This window comes from Callithrix jacchus, chromosome 8 (genome assembly GCF_049354715.1).
Source record: "Callithrix jacchus isolate 240 chromosome 8, calJac240_pri, whole genome shotgun sequence".
NCBI lineage: Eukaryota > Metazoa > Chordata > Mammalia > Primates > Cebidae > Callithrix > Callithrix jacchus.
Genome location: NC_133509.1, coordinates 39,467,236 through 39,482,818, shown reverse-complemented (window position 1 = coordinate 39,482,818; position 15,583 = coordinate 39,467,236). Strand labels below are relative to the sequence as shown.

The 15,583-nt window shown below is 40.3% G+C and overlaps 1 protein-coding gene across 6 annotated transcripts in view; it reads right to left on the bottom strand.

The window, feature by feature from the left end:
- Nucleotides 1-15,583, bottom strand: part of TMOD2 (tropomodulin 2) — a 58,812-nt gene that overhangs the window by 8,661 nt on the left and 34,568 nt on the right. For all 6 annotated transcript variants that reach the window (XM_035259658.3, XM_017976862.4, XM_035259657.3 and 3 more), the window contains exons 8-9: nucleotides 8,925-9,068; nucleotides 1,529-1,673 (exon numbers count right to left, since the gene is read on the bottom strand). In XM_035259658.3, coding sequence (XP_035115549.1) covers nucleotides 1,529-1,673; nucleotides 8,925-9,068 — 289 coding nt within the window. The remainder of the gene's footprint in view (nucleotides 1-1,528; nucleotides 1,674-8,924; nucleotides 9,069-15,583) is intronic.

Genomic DNA, 15,583 nt, shown 5'->3' with positions numbered 1-15,583 from the left:
GCTGTGGGAAACTTGACAAAAGCTCTTGCCCACAGTTGCTGCTACTTGGTTGTAGGCTGCCCTGTCCATTTCCTTCAGACCTCTCATTTTGTCTGTTTTTTTTTTTTTTTTTTTCCTCTGAGATGGAGTCTTGCTCTTTCACCAGGCTGGAGTGCAGTGGCATCATCTTGGCTCACTGCAACCTCCGTCTCCTGGATTCAGGTGATTCCCCTGCCTCAGCTTCCTGAGTCACTGGGACTACAGGTGTGCGTCACCATGCCTGGCTACTTTTAAAAAAAATTTTAGTAGAGACGGGGTTTCACCATGGCCAGGATGGTCTCCATCTCATGACCTCATGATCCTCCCGCCTTGGCCTCCCAAAGTCCTCGGATTACAGGCGTGAGCCACTGTACCCAGCTGTTTTGCCTGTTTTTTCTTTGTTCTCTATGTTGTTCTATTGTGGACCCAGTGTGCTTTTCCTAGGTGCCTTCTGACAGCTGCCTCCACTCTTCCCCAAATCCCTATTTGCCTGCCTGCCCCTTGACCTCACCCTGTGCTCCTCCCAGATAAGCACCGTCACATGTCCAGCCAGCCTGCTGATGCCACACACTGTACCTTGCCCCGGCCTTAGGGTCTTGGCAAAGCAGGTCTGGACAAGGAATTAGATACTAACCTTTATTTGCCCCATTGCAGTCTAACCTTTAGCTCCTATCTTGCCCACTATCTGAGTCTTCCTTGAAGCCAGCACTGTACCTGGTGGAACAGGTACAGTTCCTCTGTCCAAGATCTGGCATTGCCCAGTTCCTCTGTCCAAAATCTGGCATTCTTACACTGAACCTCAAACAGGGGATTGAAGCCTGCTGTTGACTGACTGACCACTTGCCAATGGATGTCTGCTCCTAGATGTCCTTTTGCCAGGCTGCTCCAGGTGGCTGGGATATCCCCAGACCAAGCTTTCCCAGTTCTATTCTTCTGTGCTATGATTGACCAGTACATGTCTCACCTCATCCTAACAGAAGAAATGCCAGGGATCCTCAGCAAAAAGTGGCCACAGGAGAAACTAAAGAGGGCTAACTGAAAAGGCAACTTGTTGAGTTTAAACTTCATAATGTAGCTCCATGTTTATATCATAAAGTGCCAAAGTATCAGACATATCCATATTTAGAACTAAGTACCAAAGCAATCAGAAGTCAAATATAATTGGTAATCTCAGTGTCCTTGTGCCCATTTTCTGGTGCAGATAACAACAGAAGGTGATTACATGTAAGTAAAACAGAAGCAAATACACAAAATAAATCAAGCAAAAATCAAAGGTTGCCTGGAAAACAGAACAAACTTCTTTTTTTGAGAAAATGCTATAATGAAACTTAAATACTGTGAGGACCCCAAAGATTCCCATGACCATGTATTATAATAATGTGTTTTATATAAAGAAGTGAGTGACATCAGAGGCCAATGGAATGGTATCTGTGAGATGTTGCATCTGAAGTGGAGAAGTGAATGCTCATGCTCCTCTAATTGTTAGCAGCACATATTTCAGCTGAATTACCCAGGTCATTATTCTTTGTGATGGCAGCTGCCACCCTTGTTCGTGGCCCTTGCTTGGTAAACTGGTATCCAAACTTGAGGATCCTTGAATTCTCCTCCAGCATCTGGGCAATTTCCATCTCTACAGCTGTTCCCAACTGCTGCCTCTGGTTGTAGACGCAGACACGTGCACAAGATGGCCAAGAAGGAAAAGGAAACAGTTACTTGCATAGGAAAAAAATGGCTACTTGCCAGACAAAAAGGCAAAGAGGCAAAGGTCTCAAACTGAAAGGGACAGCATCACTTGAGATGATTTCTCTTATAGTCATTTGTGTCCTGCTCCTTGTCTAGAAGCAAAATCCAACAGACATAGCTGAGTTCACTGGTGTCCTATAGCTGAAAAAACTAAGCAAATTGTTTATGAAGGAAAGGATAATGCCAGAATTAAAATGAAAGCAAAACTAATATTTGGTGTTTTGAATTCATCCCAGTACCTGTAGTTTATACAAAGGGTGTTTTAAAAAAATAAAACTACATTATAGCAGCCAATCCAATTACTAAATTTTTATTTTATTTTTACATTTTATCTTGGGAATTCTTTACTTATTGTGATAAAATATACATAAAATTTTTCCATTTCAAAGTGTACAATTCAGTGGCATTTAGTACAATCACAATGTTGTACAACCATTGCCATTACCATTATTCATTTCCAGTACTTTTTCTTCTTTTTTGTAAAATGTTTTTATTTATGTATTTATTTTATTAAGAGATGGGGTTTCACCATGTTGGCCAGGCTGGTCTCGAACTCCTGACCTCAGGTGATCCACCCACGTCAGCCTCCCAAAGTGCTAGGATTACAGGCATGAGCCACCACGCCCGGCCTAAAATGTTTTTATTTTTGACTTTTGTGGATACATAGGTATATAATATTTATGGGGTACATGAGATATTTTGACCAGGCATCCAATGTATAATAATCACATCAAGGTAAATGGGGTATCCATCACTTCAAACGTTTATCCTTTCTTTGTGTTACAATCAATCTACAATAATTCTACTCTCTTATTTTAAAATATGCAATAAGTTATTATTGATTGTAATCACCCTGTTGTGCTATGAAATATGATTTTTAAATTCTGGGATCCATACCCAAAAATAATTAAAGATCTCAACCTATGGGCTGTTGTCTCTCAGCAGAATCTCATTAGGCGATTCTGGGCAGGCTTTATTGTGATTTGAACCATATACATGTTTGGATGAATCAGCAAACTCTGAAGGGGGTTGTTGGGCTACCAAAAATCTGCAAGTTTTTAAAGTTGTTGGGAAAAGTTTTGTTTGTTTGAGACATAAAGTAATGAAAAAATTAAAAATAGGGCTTTTTTTTTTTCCAATAGGGAGGCTGGGCACAGTGGCTCCCACCTGTAATCCCAGCATTTTGGGAGGCTGAGGCAGATGGACCACTTGAGGTCAAGAGTTTGAGACCAGCTCAGGCAACACGATGAAATCCTGTTTCTACCAAAAATACAAAAAGTGAGCTGGGCATGGTGGTGAGCACCTGTAGTCCCAGATACTCGGGAGGCTGAGGCAGGAGAATTGCTTGAACTCGGGAGGCAGAGGTTGCAGTGAGCCAAGATTGCACCACTGCACTCCTGCCTGGGTGACATAGTGAGACTCTGTCTCAAAAAACAAAAACAAAAACAAACAGGGGCACGTAAATATGCGAATTTAAAATTTAATTTAAGGGACAAAGTATATGTTTCCATAACACAGTCATTACATTTTAAAATATAAGGCCAGGCACGGTAGCTCATACTTTGGGATTTGTCCCAAAGTAATCCCAGCACTTTGGGAGGCCAAGGCAGGTGGATTACGAGGTCACGTTCAAAACCAGCCAGGCCAACATGGCAAAACCCTGTCTCTACTAAAAACACAAAAATTAGCCAGGTGTGCTGGCAGGTGCCTGTCGTCCCAGCTACTCAGGAGGCTAAGGAAGAAGAATCACTTGAATCCAGGAGGTGGAGGTTGCAGTGAGCTGAGATTGCACCACGGCACTCAGCCTGGGCAACCAGAGTGAAACTCTGTGTCAAAAAAAAAAAAAAAAAAAGCCAGGGATGGTGGTGTGTGCCTGTAATCTCAGCTGCTCAGGAGGCTGAGGCAGGAGAATTGCTTGAACCTGGGAGGCGGAGTAAACCGAGATCACGCCATTGCACTCCAGCCTGTGTGACAAGAGCAAAATTCCACCTCAAAAAAAAAAAAAGATAGAGATCCAATTTAATTTTCTTTCAAAATGCTAGTAAATTATTCTACCATCTTTTATTTCATTCTTTTCTGATTTGAATCTGCTTTATTGCTCTACTAGTCTATTTCTGTGCCAGTACCATACAATCCTGATTACTTTGTAACAAGTTAAAAACATACACCTTTCAAATTTGGAAAATTTAACTATGGAATGGGTAGAGAAGAAAAGTTTATGGAGAAACTCTTGTGTCCCAAGCAAGTTTTAAGGCTTATCTCTTTTCTTCTCTGTTTCTTGTCATCCAGCAACCCCTCAAATGAGTCTCTCCGTGGGAACTTAACACAATGTGATATTTCCAGTTAGACAATAATAATTATGGGCATCCACCATGTAGAGATTAATGCTCTAAGCATTATGGGTTCATGAGAAGGAATGGCAGCAAAAAAGTAAGAGATGCTGACCTCAGAGTTTCAGGAGCAACCTTTAGCAAATGACATAGTTTAGAACAGTGGGACTATATCAAGGAATAAGCCCTGAGCTAAGGTTATGGCTGCCACCACTATGGCTTGTGTCCCTGGAGCATTTGGGACCTGGACTTGGGTAACTTGCAGTGTTAATGCAATGGTCAAAAGTTACCCCAAATCACCTATATTCCCAAGTACTTGAGTCCCTCTTCTCCAAGTAGCTGGCTATTTTCCCAGTGTTTAAATTATGCTCAGCATCCTTATAGCTGCTTTGTTTTGCAATAAAAGGCAAATCCACACTTATTTCTCCTTGATTTGAATGTTCTATTTATATAGACATCAACTGTAATTTATTTAGGGTTTTTTCTATTTTGTAATGAATCTTGGATGACATTCTGGCAAAGTAGTAAAAACAGAAACACTATCTCTGCTTTTACGCTAACTTAAACCATTAATATAATCTAGTATCAGAAATAGGAAGTATTAATTATAGAATAACAGCTTTTAGGTTTTTTTCAGGGGGAGGAAGGAGATGCTAATAGCTACATAAAGGACTTAGAAGCTGAAGAAAATTATACCGGGGGCATATAAAAAGAGGGGAAGAAGTGATGTAATATAGACTATGTTTCTTCCTTAGCCTGCATCATTTTTTGGATTTGAGGTCTTCTGTGTTACAAAAACCCAGGACAATAGATGGTCATCAAAACTTCTTACAATTTGGATATATTTTCTTTATATATATTTAATGTATCTAAGTATTTAGTATATTAAGTTATATAACTTATTGAATTATATTACATATATATTTTAAAGATGAGGTCTTGCTATGTTGCCCAGGCTGGACTTGAACGCCTGGGCTCAAGGGATTCTCCTGCCTCAGCCTCTTAAGTAGCTGGACCAGAGGCCCAGGCTCTTTTTATATTTTAAGTCACCAAACACAAAGGGGGAAAATCAGAAACAAAAGTTTGAGCATATCTTTAAATCCCCTTCTGTTCTCTTTTATCTACTTAAATTTATTTAGCAGTTCCCCATCTGTTTTTTAATATGCATCATTGACTGTTCTTCCTATGGGGCACCTGATTAAATCACTGCATATTGACCTGGAGCCTAGCCACAGCAGCCTGCCCCCAGTGGTGAATTCTCAGCAGGCCTTCGTTTTGGTGCAGCTGCCTATTGCTGTGCTGTTAAATTGGTCTTGGCTTCTGGTTCTGACAGTTTCTGGAGGAAACTGTCTTACAATATTTTATTTCAAATTCTTCATTAGATAGATAAGGAAACTGAGGTTACTTCTAACAGTCTATGAGTTAATGAACACAATTTGGATGTAAGACAAGTTTTGACCCTGAATTTCTCTCATTTCTCAAATAAAGCAAATAAATAATTTTTTTCTAATTACTCTAGAAAATCCTTTTTTAAGAGAGAGAGGCAGAGCAAGAGAGAGTATGTGTGCGTGAATAGACAGGATCTAGCTCTGTTGTCCAAGCTAGAATGCAGTGACACATCCATAATTGACACATCCATAATTGAGACGAGTGATCCTCCTGTCTCATCCTCAAAATGCACTGGGATTATAGGTGTGAGCTACCACACCCAGCCTCTCTAGAAATCTTAATCTTCCTTGTCATATACAAATAAAGAGAAGCCAGGCTGGGTATGGTGGGGCTCATGCCTGTAATCCCAGCACTCTGAGAGGCGGAGGCAGGAGGATGGCTTGAGACAAGGAGTTTGAGACCAACTTGGAAATATAGTGAGACCCTGTCTCTACAAAAAAATTGAAATTTAGCTGGGCATGGTAGTTTGTGCCTGTAGTCCCAGCTACTCAGAAGGCTGAAGTGGAAGAATGACTTGAGGCAGGTAGGTAGAGACTGCAGTGAGGCCTAATTGTGTCATTGTACTCTAGTCTGTGCCACAGAATGAGATCTTGATTCAAAACAAACAAAAACAAGTAAATAAAAAGAAACCATTTCAGAAGCAAAATGAAAGACAAAAGTTGGAAAAAAAACTACACAAATCCATTCCTAGATGGTTGAGGAGGGGTGAGGAGGTTGATTTAGAGGGGATTTTAGGGAGCAAGTTCTTTGCTCTTTGTACTTCAGGTTTTTTTTTTTTGGTCTCGCTCTGTCACCCAGGCTGCAGTGCGGTGGCGGGATCTTGGCTGACAGCAACCTCTGCCTCCTGGGTTCAAGTGATTCTCATGCCTCAGCCTCCCTAGTAACTGGGATTATAAGCATGTGCCATCACATCTGGGTAAATTTTGGATTTTTTGGCAGAGATGGGGTTTCACCATGTTGGCCAGGCTGGTCTCGAACTCCTGACCTCAGGAGATCTGCCTGCCTTGGCCTCCCAAAGTGCTGGGATTACAGGTTGTACTTTAGGGTCTTCTTTACATGCATTGTCAAAAGCTGCTCTATTCTAAGTTTTCATAATTCTAGCTCATTCTAACTCAATACTAGGCAGAGAGCTACCAGGTTTAGCAAATAGAAATACAGGACAGCCAGTTAAGTATGACTTTCTGACAAACAACAAATAATTTTTTTAGTATCGTATAAGGTATTCCAAATATTTGATGACACATGCTAAAATTTATACATCATTTATCTGAATGCCAAATTTAACTATATTTTATGTGGCAACCTTAGCCAGGTGGTACCTTTGTAAGGAACTAGGGACACAGTATGTGATACGATTTCAGACAATGGCCTAAATCCATATAAAAAATTAAATATACTTTGGAACAGGGTATCCACTTCTGTATTAATTCCCCTGGAAATATTCACTAAGCGCCCACTTAGCTTCCTCCTGATATGAGTCTATTCAACAAATATCCCTGAGTGATCACTTCATTTCATGCCCTTCACATTTCTCTCTGGCTTGTATCCTTACTCCCCCATATCCTGATGCCATTGTCTAATTTACTAGCAGCTGGACATATACCAGGATACATAGCACTGAACTTCACAGGTATGCAGGGCCCTGTGTGGCACATCCCCTGGGGTGCTGCCTCCATATCTCTGTGTCTGGGGAAACTGTTTTGGTGATGCATCCCTTCTGGTAGGATGAGAATGAAAATCCTCCTGTCTCCTGGTGGGGTTTCCCTGCTCTCCTGGCAATGAGCATCAGAAGTCCAGGGCCAGAGGGCTTGCCCTGAAACAGCCTGCTTGTCCTGGTTAGCAAAGAGAGGTAGAGCCTCCATGGGAACTGTTGGGGGTTTCCAGGCTTAGGCAACAGTCCTGGTGGCCCTCTGTAGCTTTATCACATCTTGGAGGGTCTAGACCAGGAAATTTCCCAGAGATGGCCCCAGACATGCAAAGGATGCTCTGAGCAGTCACTTCCCAACTGTCTCTCCCACCACCCAACAGTGGAATGAATGCTCATACCAGAAGTCTCCTTGCTCTCTCCTTTCCAAGGCCCTTTCTTTTTCTTTTTTTTTTTTTAAAGATGGGGTTTCTCCATGATGGCCAGGGTGGTCTTGAACTCCTGACCTCAGGTGATCCACCCACCTTGGCCTCCCAAAGTGCTAGGATTACAGGCGTGAGCCACCGCGCCCGGCTCTAAGGCCCTTTTTTTTTTTTTTTTTAAGATACAGTGTCTGGAACACCATTACAGACCCTTTCCTGTGGCCAGAGGAGCAGGGCTCAGCATCATGGCCGATCACTGAGAGTTGCTATCTGTGGGCTGGAGCCAGCTGAAGCCAGAAGAGCAACTCAGAAGGCAATGCAGGCTGATGCTGGGAAAAAGAGGTCACCAGGCAGGAAGACGTGGCTCTAGGGAAAAGCACCTTGCTTTGGCTGCAGAAGGGAATCTGAGAAAAGCTGTGGTCATGATTAACGAGATTGTGATCAGACCACAATCTCATGGGTGTGGCCTGCTACTCTAAGTCAGACCATCTTCTAGAAGGCTGAGTCCTTTAGGTAGGCTCTCTGCAGCTAGTATCAAACTACAGGATGCTGGGTCTGCTCTTTTGGGTCTAGAAGTCTTCAGCCAAGGAAAAGAAATCTGAATCTTTGGCCATGGCCACTCTGCTTTCTCTGTTAGCCACTGTCCCAGTGAGAGGCAAAAGTAAGGCTAGGATAGGACAGGTCTGAGATACATGTCAAAAGGCAACGATGATGACTGATCAAAGCAGCGGTCAACATCTCTGCTACCACATCCTCTCTTTCTCCTCTGGAGCCTGACTAGCCTAGGGCTGTGAAGTAGATGGCTCTTTATGTCCTAGGCTGCCCCGCTGTGCATTGTTTGATTAGTAACATGCTCTTCTGCATATCCTCCATGGGCCAGAAACAATTATAAAACTAGAGGAAATCCAATACATCAAATCGAGTCACACACAAAACTGTGTATTTTTTTTTTTTGAGACGGAGTCTCACATTGTCACCTGGGCTGGAGTGCAGTTGCGCTATCTCGGCTCACTGCAGCCTCCTCCTCCTGGGTTCAAGCAATTCTTTGCCTCAGCCTCCAAAGTAACCGGGATTACAGGCACCTACTACCACACCCAGCTAATTTTTGTATTTTTTTTAGTAGACATGGGTTTCACCATATTGGCTAGGCTGGTCTTGAACTCCTGACCTCATGATCCACCTGCCTCAGTCTCCCAAAGTGCTTGGATTATAGGTGCGAGCCATCGCGCCCGGCCAGAACTGTGTCTTTTAACTCATTCCTCATGGCATTCTCCCCTCTCTGAGAGTTAGCTTTGCCTGTCCTCTGGTCTTCCTTACCTGGTTGTCAATCTTGATCTCTGTCAAGGTGTCATTTTCTTTCAGTGCCTCTACCAGGGCCAGGATCCCAGTTCCAGTGATAAAATTGGATTCTAAGTTTAGGCTTGTCAAGGTCTTGTTTACTTTCAGCATGTCTGCAAAAGCCTTATGATGCAAAAAGAAAAAAACTTATAGAATTACATTAAAATTTCTAAAGATTAATTTGCTAAACCCCTTTCACCCAAATTAAATACAGATATTTTCTAGCACTTAAAAAAAAACCTTCACTAAATCATACTTTCACCTCCAAGTAACAAAGATACAATTTAAAATCACAATTAAAATATTTTAGTCCGACAGGCTAGACATAAATTTCACATATTTGCAAAAACTTTTTTTTTTAAAAAAAGAAACTGACATAAGATTATGGATTTTCTTTTATTAAGTAGGGACATTAAAAAAAACCACTACTGTTATCAGTGTCAATTTTTTAAGAAAACACATTTTAACAATAGAAAAAAAGTAGATAAGGACATAATCCCAGAATTACCCAGTTTTTTTCCTTTTAGTATGAATTGATTAAAAAAAAGACTTTTTCATTGACTAGTACTTGGGCACTATTGAATCATCCATAGATCAGAATTTTTAAAAGACAACTTTTAGAACAAAATCACCACTGAGTGTGGCAAATCCATGAGAGACTCCAGTTTGAAAGAGCAGACTGCACATGCCCCCCTTCCTGCTCTCTTTACTCCCTAAGTCTCCCACTGCCATGAACAAATAATATAATTTTTGAGAGACTGGAATTCTCACAGTGCAAGAAAACAAAACAAAAGGTCATTTTCTTGAGAAACTGCTGAAATGCAGAAAATGGAAAGATTGACAGGTAAATTAGCACAAAGCAAGTTGTTGCCTGAGGTGCTAGAGACAGGTCCCATTTGAGGCAATTCCTTAAAGAACTGCCTTAGGAACAGATGGAACAGGTAGGGCAGATGGAGCATATACTATCCCTCCTAGCTCCTTCCAGGAAAAAGAGCAGCTGCCAGCACAGCTATCAATGAAGTCTCCCAGGAAGAGCCTCTGGTGAAGCTGCTGCGACCTGTGAGAGAAGCAGAGCAGAAATGGAGGCACCTCCAGACCTTCACGCCAGTATAGTGTGGGAGAAAACGGGAAAGGCAGCTCTGCCAGGAATGAAGTACAGTATTCCCTAAAATCTGCAGTTTCAGTTAACTGCTGTCAACCACGGTGGGAAAATATTAAATGGACAACTCCAGAAATAAACTTTTCAATTACATGCTATTCTGAGTGACTTGATGAAATCTTGTGCCCTCCCGCTCTATGTCACCCAGAAGGTGAATCATCTCTTTGTCTAGCATCTCCATGCTGTCCATGATTCCTGCCTATCAGTCAATGACATTGTCTACTTCTGACATCCAACCATTGACATTGTCATGGCTGGATGAGCCAGGATCACCGGAGGCAGATGATCCTCCTGACAAATAGTCAGAAGGGCAACAGTAGCCTGATGCAGTCCCCTATGTCATTCACCTCATTTCATCTCACCACCCAGGCATTATACCATCTCACATCATCACAAGAGGGAGGAGGATAGTATACTAAGGTATTTGAGAGAGACCATATTCATAAAACTTCTGTAACAACATATTGTTATAACTGTTCTATTATTAGTTATTGTTGGTAATCTCTTACTGTGCCTAGTTTATAGGTGTGTATGTATAGGGAAAGACATAGCACATATCGGGTTTGGTTCTATCTGTGGTTTCAGGTATCCACTGGGGATCTTGGAACACATCCTCTGTAGATAAGGGGACTACTATATATTGAAACATGCCCCTCCCAGAATGAAGTCCTCCTAACTATAGCAACTGCAGGGGACTCCCAGGCTGCCTGTGAGCTCCTTATATACACACTGCAGAGAAGGTGGCAGGTCAGCACACCTGCTGCTGAAAAAAGCTCTCACTCATACATTCAAAAAAGACTATATGTCAGGCTTCTACTGTGCTCTAGCAGTAGAAAAAAACAAAAATCCTTGTCCTTAGAGAGGCTTTTATTTGGGCAAGAGGGCAGATTCAATAAATTAAATAGATAAAATATATAGCTTATCAGATGGTAACAAATGGAAAAAAATAAGGGGGTCTCCTTTTTAAGGGAAAGATCTGTTCATAAAACAGATAGATACAACTGCAGGAGAAATGATCCTGGTTTATGCAAACCAACCTCGCTCTCCATTCAAAAAGATAAAGAGGCAACCAATCATTGCCAGACATGTTAGGAAAACCAACATCATGAAAGAATAAAGCCAAGTTGACCAAGCAGGACAATATGTTGTAGAAGAAACAGACACAAATGTAAACATTCTAATTATGTATTATTTTCCTCCCTGCCCCACAAGAAAAAGAAAAGGAAATAAGGCGGTGGGGGGGGGGGGGCGGCGGTAGAAACAGAAAAGAAAACATTTTGAAAATTTAAAAAACTATATTGAAATAAAATAAAATAACAGACATCAAGAATTACAAAATAAGCATTGCTGAAGGCCAAGCTGGTGATCTGGAAGATAACAGGATATTTCCAAGGACATAGAGCAAAAAGACTAAGATAGAAACTATGAGAAACCCTTAAGAGATGTGGATGAAAGATGCAGAGATTCAACATTCATCTAAGAAGAGTTTAGAAGGACAAAAAAAATTAATAAATAAAACAGAAGAGAAATTATCAAATAACTAATGGGGGAAAATTTCCCAGAGATGAAGAAAGTCATGGATATTTTTTTTTTTTTTTTTTTTTTTGGAGACAGAGTCTCACTCTGTCACCAGTCTGCAATGGCACAATCTCGGCTTACTACAACCTCCAGATGCTGCAGTGGCACAATCTCAGCTCACTACAACCTCCATCTCCCAGGTTCAATTGATTCTCCTGTCTCAGACTCCCGAGTAGCTGAGACTACAGGCATGTGCCACCAGACCCAGCTAATTTTTTGTATTTTTAGTATAGACAGGGTTACACCCTGTTGGCCAGGATGATCTCTATTTCTTGACCTCGTGACCCTCCAGCCTCAGCCTCCCAGGGTGCTGGAAGCACAGCTATCAGTGAAGCCACATGAGCCACGTTGCTGGTCAAGTTGTGGATCTTTATCTGAAAGAAATCACTAGGCGCTCAGCAGAATGAATAAAAAAAAGACTCATAAGTGTATAAACAGACAAGTGAAATTTTAGAATTTCAAAGGGAAAGAGAGTACTAAAAATTTCTAGCAAGAAAAAATGTTACCTGCAAATCAAGAATCAGGCCAGCATTAGTCACTAGACTGTAAGGCCCATGACAATGGAGATTTATATTTATATAGTCATATAATTGTAAGTGCTGCTAATAGGTTAATTTTTGGAATCAATCTACATACAAACATAGAATATAATTATGTGAAATGTATAAAGCTCAAATGTTTGAAAATAATGCAATATCTATAATTTGTAAGTAGAAGAGAAAGGAAGAATGGAAAATAAAGTAAGTACACAACTGCCCTCATCTTTTATAATAGAGAATAAAAAATTTTCTAAGATGATAAATGAAAAATATAAATTTCTGTATATTAGTGCTTTTCCACATTGACTGCACATTAGAATGGCCTGGGAGCTATAAAAAATTTACCCCAGATGAATTAAATCAGAATCTCTGAGGCTGTGGAATGGCCATCTGCATTTCTGAAGAGCTCTCCAGGTGAATAATGTGCAGTCAGAATTGACAACAACCTTTTATAATTATTTATTTATTTATTTATTTATTTATTTTGCTATAGAGACAAGGTCTCTCTATGTTGCCCAGGCTGGTCTCAAACTCCTGGCTTTAAGTGATCCTACTGCCTCGCCTCCCAAAGTCCTGGGATTACAGGCAGGAGCCAGTAACCACTTTAATTAAAGTCATAAAGATGACAACTAGAAGAATGAAAAATAAACTGCTAATAGTGATTGCTTCTGGGGAGTAGAACAAAACAGTTCTGAACTATTTTAATTGTTTTCACAGTGGAAAAGACAGGAAGAAGGAAGACGAGAAGTCCCAACATTGGACTAGAAGAGGGTTATTCAACCTTGGCATGACTGGCACTTGGGGCCAAAGAATTCTTTGTTGTGGGAGGCTGTCCTGTGTATTGAAGAATATTTAGCAGTATCTCTGGCCTCTGAGACTCACTAAATGTCAATAGCTCTCCTCCCCATTATGACAACCAGAAATATTTCCAGATGCTGTCAAATGTCCCCCAGAGGGCAAAACTGCCCCAGGTTGAGAACCACTGGACTAGAAGAATAATCCTGTGTCTTGGTCGGGCAGTTGCTTAAATTGCAAAAAAAGCTCAAGAATTTGAACTTACACTATGGCACACCAGGTAAATTAAAGTGCATTTATTCAGTGCTAGGTCCTTAATTAAAATTAAATCTACACATTTTAATCTGATCACCAGAGAGGGATGCATCAGGACTTTCCTTTTGGATGCTCCAAGCTTTGGGATTTACTCTCATTATTAGAATAACAAAATGTCAGAGCAATTACGTCTTCACAGAAAGTTGCAGGACCTCTTGACGAGTTGCCAGGATCTTGCCAATTTCTTTTAAACTTGAGAAAACACTTTGTTACACTAAACAAAACAGGGGCGAGCCAGCCAAACACAACCCTGGGCTGCAGGCCCAGGTTCACTTCAGTTCAGCAAATATTTGAGCATATTACATGTGCTGGGAATAATAACACTGGTAAAACAAAGACTAGATGTTTTAAATGTCATTGAAATGCAGTAGAAATACATCTTTTAAGAGAAGGGTTTGCTCTCTGTACTTTATAGGATTGTATGGAAATGTGATTTTCTGCACTGCCCAAATGGTAGCCATGAGAAATGTGGCTATCGAGCCATTGATAATTGGCTAATCTGATTCAAAACGTGCTGCAAACATAAAACACACTGGATCTCAAAGATACAGTATGAAAAAAAGAATGGAAAATACTTCATTATATTTTCAAATTGCATTTTGAAACATTTTGGATATATTGGTTTAAATACAATACAGAGAATCCCTGACTTATGATGGTGCCACTTTCGATTTTTGGAATTTACCATGATGTGAAAGTGATACTCATTCAGTATGCTCCTTGATTTATGATGAGGCTATGTTCAGAAAAGTATTTTCAATTTATGATAGCTTTATCTGGACATACTCCATTGTAAGTCAAGGAGCATCTATATACTACTAAAATTAATTGTCATTTAATTTTTAAAAAATGTGGCTACTACAAAAATTTAAATTTATTTATTTATGAGAGGTAGTCTCACTCTGTCACCCAGGCTGGAGTGCAGTGGTGCAATCTTGGCTCACTGCAACCTCTGCTTCCCAGGTTCAAGCGATTCTCCTGCCTCAGCCTCCTGAGTAGCTGACTATAGGCATGCACCACTGCGCCCAGCTAATTTTTGTATTTGTTTTTTAGAGACAGGGTTTCACCATGTTGGTCAAGCTGGTCTCGAACTCCTGACCTTGTGATCCACTCGCCTCAGCCTCCCAAAGGGATGGGATTACAGCCGTGAGCCACTGTGCCTGGCTAAAACTTTAATTTATACATGGGGCTTACATTTGTGGCTCACATTTTATTTCTAATAGACAGTGCTGTCCTAAACTCTTGATTTTTATGTGGCATCATTGTGAATAATAGTAGCATTTTAAATACATTTGGGTCTTCTCCTCATTGCCATTCAGTGGGGGCAAATTCCATTTGAATGCTCAATTGCTATAGCTGTGGTTATATGAAAGTGCTTGGGGCACAGTAAACTAAACTTAATCACAACTGACTTAACATTTACATCCCGGCTTGGCCACATGCTGTGTAATCATGTGCTGTCTAGCTCAGCATTCAACCTCTTTGAGTCTCAGTTGCCTTTTCTGTAAAATGGCTTGCATTCACCACGACCCCAAAATATGTTTTCTGATTGAATGCAAAACAGCCTTAAACTGGGGCATGTCTAAACAGATGCCAATCACACAGGGCTTCTAGCAAAATATTAGAATAATAACACTGATTCTAGCAATATATCAGAATAATAATTCAGAATATGGAAACAGAATAAGGTTTGAGGTCTACAAATGGCATTTACCAGAAACACCTTTTCACCTCATTTGAATGCTAAAAACGAAGACTTTCTGACAGGGTGCCCAATAAAACAGTCACGCAGGCACAGTGACAACCAAGAAAACCTTTTCTAAAATCATCACTTTTTTTCCTTGGTTCTGCCTCTCTTCCCCGCTTACCCTTGAGGAGGGGTATTAGGTTAAGAAGGGGAAGAAGGTGATGTGACACATCTTAGAGTTGGAGTGAAGGACAAGTGAAAAATTTCTATCAGGAATGATGCTCTTCAGAAAACAGTAGCAAAATCATATTGTGAAAACTCTATCCATATAAATGAATATATATATCTTATATATATAAGATATACATATTATATTATATATATAATATATATGAGATACATATATTATATATATAATATATATGAGATATATATATTATATTATATATATATATGAGATTATATATATATATAATATATATAATATATGAGATAATATATATATCTTCCTGTGGTCCCTCTATTTTTTATAGACTGTACTATGACTATACCAAATAAATTAAAA